The 16,548-nt window shown below is 42.6% G+C and overlaps 1 protein-coding gene across 2 annotated transcripts in view; it reads right to left on the reverse strand.

Annotated features, from left to right (window-relative positions):
* Positions 1–5,470: 5,470 nt before the first annotated feature.
* The window catches only part of mpped2a (metallophosphoesterase domain containing 2a), a 49,214-nt gene continuing 38,136 nt past the window's right edge, over positions 5,471–16,548 (reverse strand). For both annotated transcript variants that reach the window (XM_028402569.1, XM_028402568.1), the window contains 3 exons: positions 8,656–8,771; positions 7,875–7,988; positions 5,471–7,187 (listed from right to left, as the gene is read on the reverse strand). In XM_028402569.1, coding sequence (XP_028258370.1) covers positions 7,069–7,187; positions 7,875–7,988; positions 8,656–8,771 — 349 coding nt within the window. In that variant the 3' untranslated portion in view covers positions 5,471–7,068. The remainder of the gene's footprint in view (positions 7,188–7,874; positions 7,989–8,655; positions 8,772–16,548) is intronic.

The raw sequence follows: 16,548 nt of genomic DNA on the forward strand, positions 1-16,548 counted from the left end.
TGGGAAATAACTCTTCAGGAACCTGTAAGTGACATCACAGAGGGTTCAGCCATCTTTATTTAAAGTCCGAGCTTTGCTCTAATGCAAACTAGGATCTTTTCCTAACAAGTGGTTAGGATTCTGGATTAGTGTTTTTTCTCACTTATGTTTACCAGAACAGAGTCAGAGTCCCTCTGAGCCGATCCTCTTAAACAGCAAAAGTACAACATGTCCTCCTGGTTTCTTTTCTTTTTTCTTTAAAATCCATATTATTATATTGTAACCAACCCAGAAATATTAACATGTAATTCTACTGGACCACACAGAGAAGCCAGAATTCACCTCTGACTTCTTTATTGTGAGCGTTCAGCTTCCAGCTGGGTCTCTCTGAACCGCTACAGGTTTTTTTTTTTTTTTTACAGTTTTTTTCTTAAGGAAATGAAGTTTTTGCCAACCCTCCTGCGTCTCCCCTGCGTGCCCCACTGACCCTCTCAGAGCTGCTGTTGGCATCCTCGGCGCTGGCTGCAACCCCCGCTCAAACAACGACGGCATAATGCTTCCCATATGGCAGACAACATCTCCTGCTGAGGGACTCCTTCATTTCTAATAATACGCACAGTGTAATAAAGGGCTCAATTGAATTAATCAGCTTGAAGACATTAATCAGACATTAATGAAGTATTAACCTCTGCACTGCACTGCTGTTCACCGTGTCTGTCTGCCTGCCTGTTTACAGCTCCACTCACATCATCGACCTGCTGCTCTGCCTCTTGGAAGGTTTTTCCGCTGACAGTTAAGAAAGGAATCTCCTGCTTTTAAACGACAAAAAACTTTTTTTAGCCACATTTTTTTATTAGATGAAGGCTGAAAACAGCTTAAAAAAGTCGGAGGGAAAGCTCCACCAACATGTTTAGTTGTCAGGGGTTCTGATTGTCCACCGTTGATTAGTGAATAATGGGACAATGGTGCCCAATAACTGTAATTGCAGTAATTCTGTTAACTCTGCACAATTAATCAATGAGGCGCTTTCAAAGCAGCAGCAAGAAAAGTGAAAGAGAGACAGAGACATAGGAGGGCGAAAATCAGGAAGGAGGTAAATTATATACCATCAGACAAATGTGATCTGAGTGGTGATGTAAAGAAACACAGCGGAGGTGCTAATCATCTGTAACCATTCAGCACATCCACTTGGGATAATTGTGTATTGTTAGCAGGGTCTGAAGGTCAAAGCTCTTCCAGTTCAATTGGCTCTTTGAGATTCTTTGAAAAAAAAAATGTAAAGAGAAGAAGCCAATCCAGTGTGTGTGTGTGTGTGGAGAAATAATTAACTTGAGAAATAATTAGCTTTTTACTTTAATTTAATCAAGTTTTACATTTGGAAGAGGCGAAACACAGACAATGCCTGCTTGATTTGCATGAACAATATTTTCATTTTTCTCACAGAAAATTCCAACGTCTCCATCTTGATTTGATAAAAAAATGTCAACACCCCCCCCACCCCAACCAAAAAACTGCCGTAATAAAAATATTTAGTCTGAAAAGACGTTAGGGCCACACAGGAAAGATGAGTGCATGGAAAGCATGAGCCTGCATGACTCTGATTTGGAGAATTATTTCATAGCAACTCATGCCAAATGAGCTCCAGATTACAATAATACCACTGGCGGGCAATTACGTCCATATAAACAGTGCATGCAGAGAGCTGGCACCAGGATAAGCCACACACACACACACACACACACAGGTTGGAGCTGGGTGTTTAGAGTCCGTATCCATCAGCAGCAGCAGCAGCAGCAGATGAAGGCTAACCTGACAAACACCCAATATCACCAGCAGCTGCCTGGGCGAGGATAATTAACACAGCCAGCAATTTGGCAGAGTTCTAAATGTCCTGACACTGCGACACCGAGGGCCGACTGGCGCAGAGAGCGACTGTCACCAGGCAGGAGAGAGACTGATCATCCAGGAAACATAACAGTAATGTCATTGTCTCTGTCAAAGGACTGTAGAAATACTCCTCTGTCCTGACAGTGACTTTTAGATACTTAAAAAAACACACATGTGGAGACTCCCATGATGCATTTCAGCAATAAACATTCATTCACACCCCTCACTGGCTTCAAGCTGCAGCTAATGAGTATCATTAGCATAACCCTGTGGTACTGCTCAATCACACAAAAGTCTTCTTAATGTTTTTTTTTACATACTTTGTATTCACATTTATATGTTTAATAGTATTATTGAGTAGCAAACCTTTCATTGGAATTTAATGTTTATCTTTATAACTGTAATGTTTGTATTTCTGTTGGGTTTAAAAGAGAATGTGAAACGTGGCGGCCATGTTGGTGACATATACTGCACCAGAAGGATTCAATGAACATGTCATGTGACATTCTGCCGTGGTGCTGATGCGGGTGTTGTGTGACCAGGTACTGTCCTGGAGCTCAGATCATTGAGGCTGAGACTGTGATAGTATGGTCGCCACCAGTGGGCCAGCACCGTGGCTGCTTTAAACTTTTTAACCTAAAGGATGACAAACATCATTGGAAGCCACGCCTCCCAATCACGAGCTGCGGTCTGTGACTTCGGCCATCATGCACGTACCTCTCTGGTGCGCGCAGAGCAGGAAGAGAGTGACAACCAGCCAATACTCCGCGCAGGATCCACCCGGAGGATTGGCTGATGTTTGTAGCGTTTTATAGCTTCCACAGATGATTCATATTCTTCGTTTTAAAGCGAAACTGCCGAACTAATTGGTTGCTATCGGATTGTAAAGAGAAGTTACACTAATTTAACAAATAGTGCATAAGAATGAAATCTCCTACCCTACTTTTAACAGGCTTACTGTATACGAAGTGTTAATCAAAGGACAGATACACAACATGCGCCTTCACACGGTGAAAAAATAAAAGTGCCCGTATTCATTCACACCCACAACGCAGCAGAGCCAGAGCAGCCATGTCTCCTCCTGCTCATCTGTGGCCTATGTTAATATGATTAGACTGGATTATGGTAATGTGCAGGGGGATCTGGTGGGTGTGGGGTGATGCTTTGCTGTTCTCGTTTCAGGGAATAGTTAATTGGTTGGGCTGCTTTGATGTCGTGGTGATGAGAGAAGGGGGTTGGTGGGAACGGCTGGCAAAGGCGCCCTACAACTCAAGCCCATTTTATTTTTGGCCTACGAGGGGATCTGTGCTGGCAAGCGGTAAAAAGGAATGAAACCTGATGAAACCCACAAGAAACTGTGCAGATCTGGAGCGGAGAGCATTTTGAACGTATCTTTCATTGTCGTTGAAATTCCCGGAGAAATCGTCGGTCAGGTGGCACCTGTTATGACAGATATTGCGTAATAACAAACTAAGCATTCCGCGACGAATCCAACGTTTTATCTGTAACATTATTTCAAACAGCTAACCCTCGCAGCTGGCAAGGTCAGTGTGCAAAAGGATTTACATTTCAGCTTTAAAGGTTTTTATCTACAATCCCTGCAGGAGAAAAATCTGCTTCACTTTATTTTCATGTGTGAGTCGAGACTTTAGGCAAGTTGCTGCACAATCAGGGCCAGCAGGTGTGCTGCCTGTAACACCTGCTGTGATGTCGGGCTGTACAGATAAGCATACATTTATACGCTGTATGACTAAGTATTCAAACAGCCCCTCATAAGTAGGCCGAGCATGCATGCAGCTGTGGTGAGTACATGGTCAACACTACAAAATTCAATATTTACATTAGTGGCTGATACAGTGTTGATATTTTATAAGGTAAGAGCTGTTCATATGCTTAATGTGAAACAATTAAATAAAAATATAAGATGATGGTTTCCTTTATGTGCTAGCTAAATACCAGTATTATAAATGGATGGATCGTGCAGTTCCACCTCCACCTATTGTACAAACTCGGCCATGTTGGAAAAACATGCCAGTCTGTGCAGTAGTTTGAGAGGTGAAGCCTCACCCGAATGACGGGGCTCCTGACACTGTCTCTAAGCGAGAGTCCAGCCAGCCTGCGGTGAACACTCGTTTCAGCAGCTGGTATTTGTACATCCCATTCGTTTGGTGACCTCCCCATAGTTCCTGCACATACAGTAGGTGAGAGGAGGAATCAGATCGACCACTAAAACAAGTGCCTTGCCTTTTGGCTCAGCTCTCTCTTTACCAGAAGGGACCTAAGCAGAGCCCACATTGCTGAGGAACCAGCACCTTTACACACCACATCAGCTGATGCAAACTAAATGCTCTGTGTGAAATTTAATACAAACATATTGGGAAAAGGAGCATTTGAACACGGGGGAGCTGTCATGTCATCCATCTTTATGTACAGTAGAAATGTAAATAATGAGTCATATAATTCACGATAAATGATTAAATTGGTCTAAAATGAAGCAGCACCCGCAGAAATAAAACCACCATAAAAATGTCAAACATGTTCTTTGAAGGGCCATTTCAGGCCCCGAACCTCTGTCTTCAATAAGCATGTTTACAGTTTGGTTTCTTTAGGTAATATCACAATATGGCAACAATGGCCGGAGCCTCTAGAATAAACTTTACGACCTGGTTTTGGGGAAAATGACAGACCTGTTGTAGAGGCTCAGAATTGTTTAGCTGTATACAAATAACTTGCCTGTTTTGATTTCTTGTGTTTGCTTCCAACTGCGTAAATGAGCATCAAACAAAATGGAAAAAAGAGACTGATTGCTGAGCTCCTCATATCCTCCAGTCTGTACAATGAAGCACAGAAAAAAAAACAATGTGTGGAGACACAAGTTTAGCTGCAACTAGAGAATATCAGAGCAGAGAATGTAAATTAGGCGCTCAACGCGCTCGCAGGCTTGTGAGAGACCAGAGGGAGTCTGAGTGTGTGGAGCAGATTTTAATATCAATGACTCCGGACTAGAGTGAGAGTTTAACCTTTTGACTCGAGATAACTTTGATATTCTCTTCAGCAAACGTGAGCAATGAAGCAATTCTTCTTTCCAGAATATATATATATATATATATATACATACACACACACACATACACACTGTCCACACCTTAGAAGTCATTTTTCTTTAGATTTAGTACACTGCAAATTTGTTGAAGGACCAACATTGTGTTAGTTTTCCTATTTGAGAGGCCCAGAGATGCAGATAAATGATGATCATTAACAGACATTCACATTAGACTGAACGTAGTGTTAAGTCTTGTGTTTGGAGACTGATTCATTCAACACCTTAGTGTAAAGCCAGAACTAAGACAGGTAGTGGGTGGTGTCACTCAACAGGTGACTAACTACTAAAAAATCCCTAGCTACCCCACAAAGTCAGTGAGACAAAATAATAATGTAACAATTTAACAGTCAATAAGCAGACATTTAACTGTCAGCATGTATTATTCCAGGAAAAACACAGGAGCATGAACCATGTCTGTAAAAAGGTCACATTAGTGGGCCATAGCTCCATCTGAGGAAGTGAATCTCTCTCTAGATTTTAAAAATAGAAAAAAAGAGTCAGTTTCATAAGTAAAAATCTTGCAATTTTATTTGCATATAAAGGCAGCTAAATATATCACAATGAACTGAAAGAGAACTAACATTTCCATGAAGAGGGATACAATCAGAGAAAGAGCGAGAGAGGAACAGAGCACGAAAAAGAGCATTTACAGCGGCAAAGTTGAGACAACTATTGGCAACGTTTTTTTTTGTGCTAGCAAGATTGCATTTACACACAGTGCAAAATTAGAAAAAAAAGCAATAAAACACAAATACTATCAGATTTACACTTTAAAGGACAACTTAACCATGTTTAGGCAGGTGTGTTGTTGAGAACAATCGGCACCTGTTGGATTGTGATCGACAAATTTTCCTCTCTTCCAAAAAAAAAAAGAAAAAAATACAAAATAAAAAAAATTACCCTACAGGGAGATACAAAAACATTAAAGAAACAGATTTGATGGAGCATTAAAGAAACATCATACAGGTGCATACAGGAAAAAAATGCACCTCATTTTCTTTTTTCTGTCAAACACAACTTTTTAGTACAGATGTTTTACAACATGAATATATAATATATATATTTTTATACATACATTTTCCAAATTAGATAATGGGATGATAAAAAATGAATTTTTCAGGCTGTAATCCGATAACTTTTCCGTCCCTGCGTTCATCAGATGTTTTTTTTGCGGGGATGATGGGTAATAAATAAAGGACTTTTCTCTGAGCTCGCAGAGAGAGCGGGGGATCTAGCTGAGAACATTAAAGCTAGTTTAAGGCAGCGTCCCTGTCAGCCAATAAGAAAAGAGGAACTGACGAGAAAAAAAAAAAAACCAAAAAGAAGAATCTAAACACAAAATATTTGATGACACAACATAAAACAATGGCATCCATTGTCTGGCAAAACAAAGAAATTGTACAAATTCACAAAGCATCATTTATCTTACAGATCTGACCAATATTTATCAAGAGCAAGATTGTTTAACCACAAAAACCCCTCAAAGAAAGGAGAATACCGGCGCCAGCTTCACACGCCCTCAAATTTGAAGGACTTTAATTTTTCTTTCCTTATTCTGACCGTCCAGATTAACTGCTACAATCTGGAAGGCAGAATAAAAAAAACTGTTCCCGTGCGTTGTTGTAATGCTCATCAAAATCGTGTTTTTTAAGGGGTTTATTTGCTGGCAGGAAGCCGAGTGTGAAATGAAGTAGCCACAAAAAAAAAAAAAAAAAACAACGCTCAACTCTCTGCACACTGAAATCAGGACAACAGAAAAGCTTCTTCATCTTGCTTTGTGGAAGCTGGTTTCTCCTTCTAAACAACACTCTGGTGGAAAACAGGCCCTAATATCTGCAACGACACAGACGGCGTGCAGAAACCAGGATTGTTGGCACGAGCTTTAAAAAATAAAACATCAGTATTCTCCTTTAAACGCTCCCAAAACTAACTCCCCACCCCCCCTTTGTCTCAAAATCTTCTCAACAACAACTTGGAGAAGACTAAAAGTTTGCAAAGAAACACTTAGACTTTTTAACTTGACATATTTATAGAAAAGAAGTAGTTTATCTAGCCTGGTGACCTTCCCCACCCCTCCCTCCCTCCCCTGTCGTCTGGTCTCAGGAGCTGGATGGGTTGGGCAGGTCGAACACGATGGGTGGGTTGGTGGGCTGGAAGCTGACAGTGCAGGTCGACGCGTTGATGAACGTCGTGTAGCCGTCTGTCATAATCCCGTACCCTGAAGGGAGGAGGCAAGCAGCATCAGCCACCAAAGCATTATGAACACACCTGCACAACACGCTGCCAGGCGAGGCTCAAGTTGCACTGCGGCTCCTGACAGCACGATGGTAGCAGCGACTCCTTTAAGGTGTTGTAACATTATGAGATGGAGCAGCCGCATGTTCTCTGTCAGCAGCTTCGGTTTCCAACCACTGGATGTCTTCAGACCTTCTATAAAGTCTCCTCTCATTCATAAAAAGACCACCACCAGAGGACCAGGACTCCCCCCCACCCCACCCCCAGGCTCAAAGCACTCTGTCACTCAGTTGATCGAGTCTGCGCCAAATTCTTAATCAATAAATCATACTGCCTCATATTAAGGCGTTGAAGTCTCTTCTCTCTATAAATAAACATTTCATCTGACCGGTCAGAATATTTGGCTCATCAGTATATATACATCTAATCTTAGTTTTTAAATATATGAAGTGTCATATTTATGCTTATGTTAAAACTGTCAAATTCTAAATACAAATACAGAAATGGAAGTTTTTAAACTTCACAGTTGCTGAGTGTTATAGTAGCATAAGCTAAACTTGCTAAACTGCTTGTAGTGACACACAGATGTTTAAATTAATTGCCACCACGTGATCGCTCTCATGCGATCATGACTTTCCTGCACAAAAAGATAATTCACAGGAGTTTTTACCTTCGTGAATGCCTCCGAAGGCATGAAGTTTGGGTCGCACTCTCTTCTGGACCGTGTTGAGCAGCTCGACACAGCCGACCCGCTGGAGCTCTTTAGGGACCCAGTCTCGAAAACCTACAAAAAATATTCACATTTTAAAAACCTTTCCACGATCAAACATGTTCTTTATTGCTGCAGGACATCTTTACTTTGCCATCTTTTCTACTCATTAACTCAACCTGGTAGGTAAATGAAAACCTCACACTTATTTTCACATGTTACAGTGAATAAATCTGTTCCCTGCAAATGTTCTTTTTTCATCCTCCATCTTCAGCTGCCCCCCCACCTCCCTCCAACCCTGCTCCCCCCCTCTCCCATGGTCTCCATCCAGTCATTTGCAGTGTCTGTCACACTGCTGCAAAATCGAGTTTCCATGCAATCAAACGGCCACAGCAGCAGCAGCAGCAGCAGCAGCAGCAGCCCTCCGTAGGCGAGAGGGAAGGAAATCACTCAATAAAGCCAGATGGAGAGCGCAAAGAAAAAAAAACATAGAAACAAGGCAAAGAAAAAAAACAACTGGGACCAAAACAACTAGGAGGTAAACTGAATGAATCCAGAGTGAAAAAAACAAATATAAACTTTCTTTGTTAATAAAGTCAAACACAAATATTGAGTTATGGAGCATGTGTGGACTGTGATGTAGACACACACGGCTGGCTACCACACCACCAGTTACTCCATACAGACTATTCATTAGGTGATAAGAAGGGTGGCTTGCTGTGATTGGTTAATTAACACTCACCGAGTGGAGGTCCGTGGGTCATCAGGATGTCGATGCCCTCAGGGATGAGGTTCCATTTATCCAGCAGAGACTGACCCCGAGGCAGGTTGAACCCCCAGCCGTTAAACCACGGAGTCCTGCAGAGACAGAGGGCGAGAGATCACATTAACATCACACAGGAGACCAACTCCACCATTATTAGAGCACCGAGCAAAAAAATGATATCAGGAAGCAATAAATGTTAGCGAAATCTTTCAACATGCCATGAAAGGAGCAGGCGGAATTCACAGTTACTGGCACCAGTTTGTAAAATTAATTAACGAGAAATTATTTGGTTTTGTTTTGCATTTTATTATAGTTTGCCAAACCGGTCGCTGTGGGCCAAAGGGCGAGCAGAACACACCGTATTAACAGAGCGCGCTGGAGGAGGCTTCGTTTATTGTTTGTGAATGTGTAAAAGTGATCAATGGTTGCATAAAGGAGGGGTGTTATCTCTGTGAAGCAGCTCCAAAAAACTGTCAAACAAAACTCAGCAACCATCAGCAAATTTGACATTTTCCTATGTGTTTGAAATGGCTTTAGATAAAAAAGCTGCAAAATTCTGGAAGTCAACCTGTGAGAAGAAGCGAAGTGGCGACCAGATGGTGCAGCACATTTCTCAGTGGAGTCACTGACCTCTAGTAGCACTGCACAGTTTTTTCTATGGGAGGCATAAGGATGCACATGCATGTAAACAAACAGAGGAAATTATTAAAAAAAAGGATCTTCATTGATGAGGTGCTTTTAGAGATGCTAAAAATCTACATAACTTGTCTGTGCTACAGCCTCTTTCAAAGTTTTTGACCTCTTGCACAACTCAACTCTATTGATCAATGATACTATTGACTGGTGTAGTTAAAGCTCTTATAGCATCAGGGAAAATCTAATTTTGTTTACCACAGTAAACTGTGATAAAGCCTGAAATAAGATCCAAGATGCATGAGATAAGAAGCAATCCCAGCATAATATGTGCATGTTACCCTCGTTTGCTCAAAAGTTAGGGAGCACTTTTAAATGTGCTTCAGATTCCAAAAGCCAACTGCGCATGCCTCATAGATGAGAGAAAAAAAAGTGCATTTCTAAACAGCATGGAGCCACATCATGTGTCAACCCCCACTCCCTCTGCTATCCTTCTACAGATTGATTGACAGCAGCCGGGCCACCTCCAGCAGCCTGGATGGGAGTCTGCATCTCTGGGGGTGACAGGCAGCTTCTCAGCCTTCCCTGGCAGACACAAAGAAAGCTTCGCTGTGGCTGAGTGGGAATGAGGACTGGGATAGATGGATGGGTGGATGGATGGATGCAGAGGGTTGAAAACAGATGAAGAAATAAAGTGAACTGTACAGAGGTTAGATATAGGAGCTGGGCTGTGGAAACCAATGAGGGGGGGGGGGAGAAGGAATCGAGTAGAGGATGGTTGATAAATTGAGCCTTCATTTATCACAATAGTGGTAATGGCAGAAGAAGGCTGACAACAGAGGAAAGGAAGATAGATTATCATCACATAATACCTCAGTATATAAGCTGACCTACTGCTGCAAACCCAAAGAAGAATCTTTTTATTTTAATGTAAGGATTTGCAGCAGAGTCGCTGATGAAAAGATGATTTTGGTTCCATTACTCTCAGGTTACTTTGGGACAGAATTTCCAGTCACTTAGTGATGGCGCTGCGTATGGTATTTGACCGAGGGGAAATCAGGGCTCCACAAACATCAATAGGCTTTGTTACAGTGAAGGATGGACGCTCCAGCACTAATCAATAGCTACCGTTCCACAGGAGGGCCGAGTGGGGCTAACCAGAGCCAGAGCCGACTCGAGATGTGTAAAACATGAGATCCCAGTTCCCCTCGGTTCATTTTAAAACACAACCAACCACCTAAAGCACTGCTGCTGAGAGTAAGAACCCAAAAAAAATCTCATTAATTCAGTGCAGCGAGAGAAACAAGAATTACAATGCAGTCTAAGCACCAGCGCGACCTGTTTGGAGTGTTTATGTGTTCGAACAAAAAAAGGCGGTGGCGGCGGCGGCCAGAGACCCAGAGCTCGGGTCTTTGATTTGTTCACTCAGTCGTTGCCTCGTTCTCTCGCTCAGTGGAGAGCTGAGAAATGAGGTTAAAAATGAAATGTGAGGAGCGCACAGGGGAGTGAAGGCCACAGACTGAACTGATTAATTAGAACTAATCACACAAATCGGAGCTAATGGAAGTCTAATGGATTACTGGGAAGAGTCACCACTTTCGAAGATGGAAACAGCGCTGCTTCTGCTGCGGCATGGAGAAAGTTAGAAAGTGGTGAATCAGAGCAGAGCAGGGCCTGGTCGGCTGGCTGCACACGGAAAGCACCAGCAGGGTATTTGTCTGGCTCTGGTTTTGACTAATAGCGACAAGGCCAAACTTTGAAAAATGGCCGGGCGCGTTTATTCCTCCCCATTCAGAAAAATAAATTGTGCCTTCTTGCAGCACAAATAAATAAACAGCTGGAACCTTGATTTTGCTCTGTGTTTCACATGTTTTCTCCCACATAAACACATTCATCTGGGAGATGAAACATAACCCCTGACATGAGCTGCGGATCCGCAGCCAACCAAAAGGTCCTGACTGAATGCAGAGCGGGCCGCTACAGCTCGACACCACAATGGCCCCATTGTCGGCTGTCTGCCTATGAAATATACCTTCCATGCAAGTGCATTTGTTAACCTCCGCCAAGATTAATGACATCCCGGTCACATAAAGGAGAGATTGTTTCCTGTGTGGCTGTGACACAGGTTTAATTATACTGTACTGCTGAGTGTGAGTCTACGTGCAAGAGTGTGTGTGTGTGTGTGTGTATAGTGGGCAAAGTGCAGCAGCATCTGAGTAGGATGTGTGTTGAACAGAATGTACACTGCCAGTGTCTCAGTCTGTTCTCTGACAGTATATATATGCAGACCAATGTGTGTGTGTTGTGATCAGACTACATTCAGAGCCCAGTCTTTCCTTGACACTCGCCATCTGGAGAGCGTCGCTGTGGCAACAAAGGAGAAGCGTCTGGAGGCAAGCACAGTGGGAAGTGAAACGCCGTCACAAGAATAGAAGCAAAAGTAAGAGAAAAAGAAAAGAAGGAAGGAGATGCAGAGCAGAGAAAAGAAAGGAAGAAAGAGCGGAAACAACGCTGACATTGTACATGTTTGGTGCCAGAAGGTGTTTAAGTGTAAAACCTCCTGATAAGAAAATATTTTTAAAATCTGTTCTTTAACTTAAACATCAGCAATGTCAAACAAAACACAAAGATACTACATCAAATGAACAAAAACCTGGTGACCATGGTAACAGGAACATTTAACAACCCCCCCCCCCACCCCCCCAAGGAAATCAAACAGTGCAAAAGGGTTAAAAATCTGCAGCCCGAGCAAGCAGCGGAGGTAAAGCAGACAGAAGCCATTTAGCCCTGTGCAGAACGTCAATATTCAATTAGGCCGGTGGACATCATTAGGACGGCGGCGCAGCGTCTCTCTGGGCGTGACACTGCTCTTAACCCCTCTGCTCCCCCGAGCTGTGCTCTCTGGGGCCCTAGACAGGCTAAAGGATACCCCCCCCCCACCCCGATTCAATACCATACACACAGAAACACACACAAAAACACACAAAACTGAACGGTTCAAATCTCTCATTACGGCTTTTAATCCGACTCCTCCCTCATTTAATGGATCATTTTAACCAGTTTTACACCTCAGTGAATCTGCAGTTTTAAGGTTATCTGACATTTGTGTGACACTTTAAGCCAAAATGTTTTCGACCCCACAGACACAGCAATAAACACAACATTACAGGATTGGTTAAAGCCACAAATTCAGACTGAAAAACAGATTTTATTTCCCTTAACACAGTATTTATTCTTCTTCTTAATGCTTTATTTATGCCATCAAAAATCATTTAATAACACCATTTGATAGATGGTGGAATTATGTGATTATATCACATATGATGCTCAATGGTTCACCTAAAATCACTCTGAAACAGGTCAGACTAAAGGAAAAATGTACACAGTGACGTGTAGAAGTCTAAACACTGTCTGAATCCGACAAATTAAATTCAGCCAGCGATGCTCTAAGGCCATTTGTTTTTAACAATATTCCAAACAGCACGTAGGCAACTCCAACCTGCATTTAGCTGTATATGGTTTTGCACATGGCATCTACACAAACACCGGCTGTTACATTAACATATATATGTGTTGTTTGGCATTCAAGAGCTGTTTGTTTCATCCTGGACATTTTTAGCCCTTATATTTTCTGATACAGTAAATAACACAGTAATATGAGCCTAAAGTGCCCATCATTAAGCCTCGGGGGTTTTCAGTCTGTTTCCTTCTCTTCTGTTTAACCTGCTTGTTCAGTAGTCAAACCTATAAAGGCTTTTTTTTTCTCCCTAATCTCAGTTTAACCTTCCTGAACTCCAAACACACACACACACACACACTCTGAGCGGTACCTTCATTTATGCTGTGCAGAGAGCAGTCTGTTTACCAAACACAGTGCAGGCTCTCAGCCACCTCTGCTCGTCTCACTCAACATACGACTCAGACATCAGCACAGACCTCAACAACAAACACTTGAGCTGAAAAGTTCAAGCAAACGCTGTCTGTTTGCATCACTACACCTACACAGAGCCTGACTCCATCCGTTTATCGAGGCAAAAAAACTAAACGTCCGATCATTTTCTACAAATATGCCAGACTGCATACGTGTGCAATGTCCCACATTAAACACACAGGGATTCAAATGATCAGAAATACACCAAAACAAAAAAATCCACAGAAAATATGATGTAAATATAACCATGTTCATCAGATCAACAGTGTGAGCTAAAGGCAAAAAGGAATTAGTATTACAACAACATAAATACTTTAGGTTTTAGGGTCTGAAGCAGGAGAGCCCATTTTTTCTATAACAATCATAGACGAAGAAGATTTTTTTTTAAATTATTATTCTGAGGCACAGAGAATGAATTCTAAAGCCAGAGCAGCAGGACCAGAATACATCTACAGGCCATGTTTAGATTAAAGGGCTCAGTTGTGATTATGGTTGATTATCAAACTCCTTCTGAGTTAATTCACCAAACTCTCCAGTGGAAGTGGAGAGTTTGGTGTATGGAACAGCTAAACGGAGCACTCCACTAGACCCTTAAAACATTCCTTCATGGTGAGACAGAGCACAGAGGGTATGCGTGTGCGATCGGGTCATGTTGAGAGTGGCGATAAGATCAAAACATGTCTTAAGTAAAGTATGAACCTCCTTCCTAAAAGCTGGAAAACAGTTGCACCCTGGGATATCAGCCTGGTGCTGAACACACAACGGGACGAACAAGCTGCACTGTGACCAGCCCAGAGATAACAGAAGACAGAGAGAGGGGGAGTTCAGAGTGTGTGTGTGTGTGTGCAGGTCCAGCGATCCATCGTGTCTGACCTCTGAGTCAGACCAGCCCCGGGGTCAGCGGGGGGAGGGGTCTAATTGATCAGCCTGTCAGAACCAATGAGGAGGGCCATGTTAATGGGACTTTTATAAGCCCCGCGGGACGCACCACCTGACATTCAGAGCTGTATGAGTATGTGCAAAGCAGAGTGCATGCCCTGTGTGTGTGTGTGAGTGTGCGAGTGTGTCTACGTGTGTAATCCCAGAGCCCAGGTAGCCTTATTAAAAGGAGCCAAGTGGAGACTCTGGCTGGGTTTTGACAAATGGCCTCTCAACACCAAGGCCACCTTTTCAAACTTTGGGGACAAGGTAGAAGGCGAAGTCACAAGGGTGAAAGGGCCTTGTTGGTGTGTGTGTGTGAGAGAGAGAGAGAGAGAGGGGAAAAAAAAGAGTGTGTTCTCTGCTCTGGCCCCAGCACTAATAACCTGTGCCTAGTGACTGATGGAGTGTGGAATGGATTAATCTCACTGCAGTCATGCTGCCAAATGCAGAGGCGCTAAGGGTTAGCCACCAGACTTAGCCCGCTTAGGAAAGGCTACAACCATGGGGACGTGTTGGTTCACACACACACACTCACACATAGTATATATATATATATATATATATATACACACACCAACACACACTGTGTCTCTGGGGTTTGTCTCCACGCAGAGATGCAGCCAGCTGCAGTTTGACCTGCAGGCTGCTAATGTAAAACAACCATTGCAGACACTTCACAGCAAACACAGCTGCTCTCTGCGACCCAGCAGCTCCCAGCACTTCAGTACATGCACTACAGGTAAGAGTGCAAGATACACTGCACTCATGCACGGTCTCACAGCTTCACAGCAGACGGAGGTATGATTAGACATCAAAGTCCTCAAAGAATATATGTGACAGTACATGTGTGTGTAAGCTAACATAAGGGGAACACAGGTTTAATGAATTAAGCTACGCAGTTTGATCTTATAGTTAAATAATCTGAAACTAGTTTCAGTAGCACTGGGTGAAAACTCCTTTTGGATGTTGCAGGTGGGGGTTAGGCGGAGCAGCAAGGCGTTGTGAGAACACAGATGCGACAACATGCGAACATGGAATCTAAACACTTTGAAATATGGATGTGTCAGGAAGCAAGGCAGCTCTGCGGAAACTGGAGACCAGACTAATAAAGAAAGGAGGGGGGTTTGGGTCCTATTCAGAGAGGCTGTATGGGGCCTGGGGGCAGGGGCCAAGACCTATTCAACCTGCCCCAAGACACAGGGACAAGGGTCCCATTACCCTCCTCCAGCCCCGACCTCTGTGAACTTGATCCTGGAGAACAATGAGAGAAGGGGGGGCAGGGGAGCAGAGGAGAGAGGATAATATCTCTGGGAAATTAGTGAGCTTTCCTTGGTGACAATAACAGACAGGCAAGGTTTCATTTCCCAGGTCTGCTCCAAGGACCAGGGCTTTTTTTTCTACAGTTTTCAAATGGGACAAGGTGATCTGAAAATGGATTAAATGCACTTTGAACACAGGTGTGTCTTTCAGGCCATTTCAAAGCTGTACCCTCTTACTGCTTTTCTTCCTCAACACAAAGACGACAGCTCCAGGTCCACAAGTTAATTGAAAAAAAAAAAAAAAAAGAATTGAAAAAGCAGTTTTGTACGTCTCAAAACTTTCGTTTATGACATGCAATACTGAGAAGCACAGATAAGGGATAAAAGAAAATTTATTAAAAAGGACTATTGTGTGTTTTGGCCTCTGCCAGACATTGTGCCAATTCAGGCCTAAAGCTGAAGGTCTGTTGCTCTTCAAACACAGAAAGAATTTAAACAGAAAGAAAAAAAGATATAAAAATCGAGATGCTTTGATGGGAATTAGCCCGCTGACAGTACAATAGAAGTATTCAGACTTCAAATCCTTGTTCCTTTAATAAAAAGCTACACCGTCCTCAAAATAATCTACTACTCAAACCATCAAAACAATCCTTTGTGCCCTTATACCTGTGAATTCTTGTGCAAGGCGGCACAAGATCTTACACAATGTTAGCCTTCTCCTTCTGTACTTGACTACATGTCACTGTATATCTACAGCTAATGAATGCATATTGTAATTACGTACATCTATTTACCATGAAGTCTATTGACTGGTCCACTCTGCTTTCACACCACAATACCACCAGAGTCCACAACTTACAAAGTTAAACAGGAAAAAAACACATTTTATTTTGAGAGGACTTTTAATGGAAACACATAATAGAAAGTGGTTTTGAATGTTAGATATAGTGTAATTTTGGCAGTTCTTTGTTCTTTAAAAAGGCATACACTGACATGTTTGTGGTTCTGAGGATTAATTATTTTGGAATTCCCCTCTTCTGCAGTGTAGAATTACTCCCCTTACAAGGATTTTAAGAGAGAAAGCAGCAAGTTCTCTTAGAGTCCTGTCATAAGGCCTGGAGCACA

Source organism: Parambassis ranga, chromosome 3 (assembly GCF_900634625.1).
Source record: "Parambassis ranga chromosome 3, fParRan2.1, whole genome shotgun sequence".
NCBI classification, from domain to species: Eukaryota; Metazoa; Chordata; class Actinopteri; family Ambassidae; genus Parambassis; species Parambassis ranga.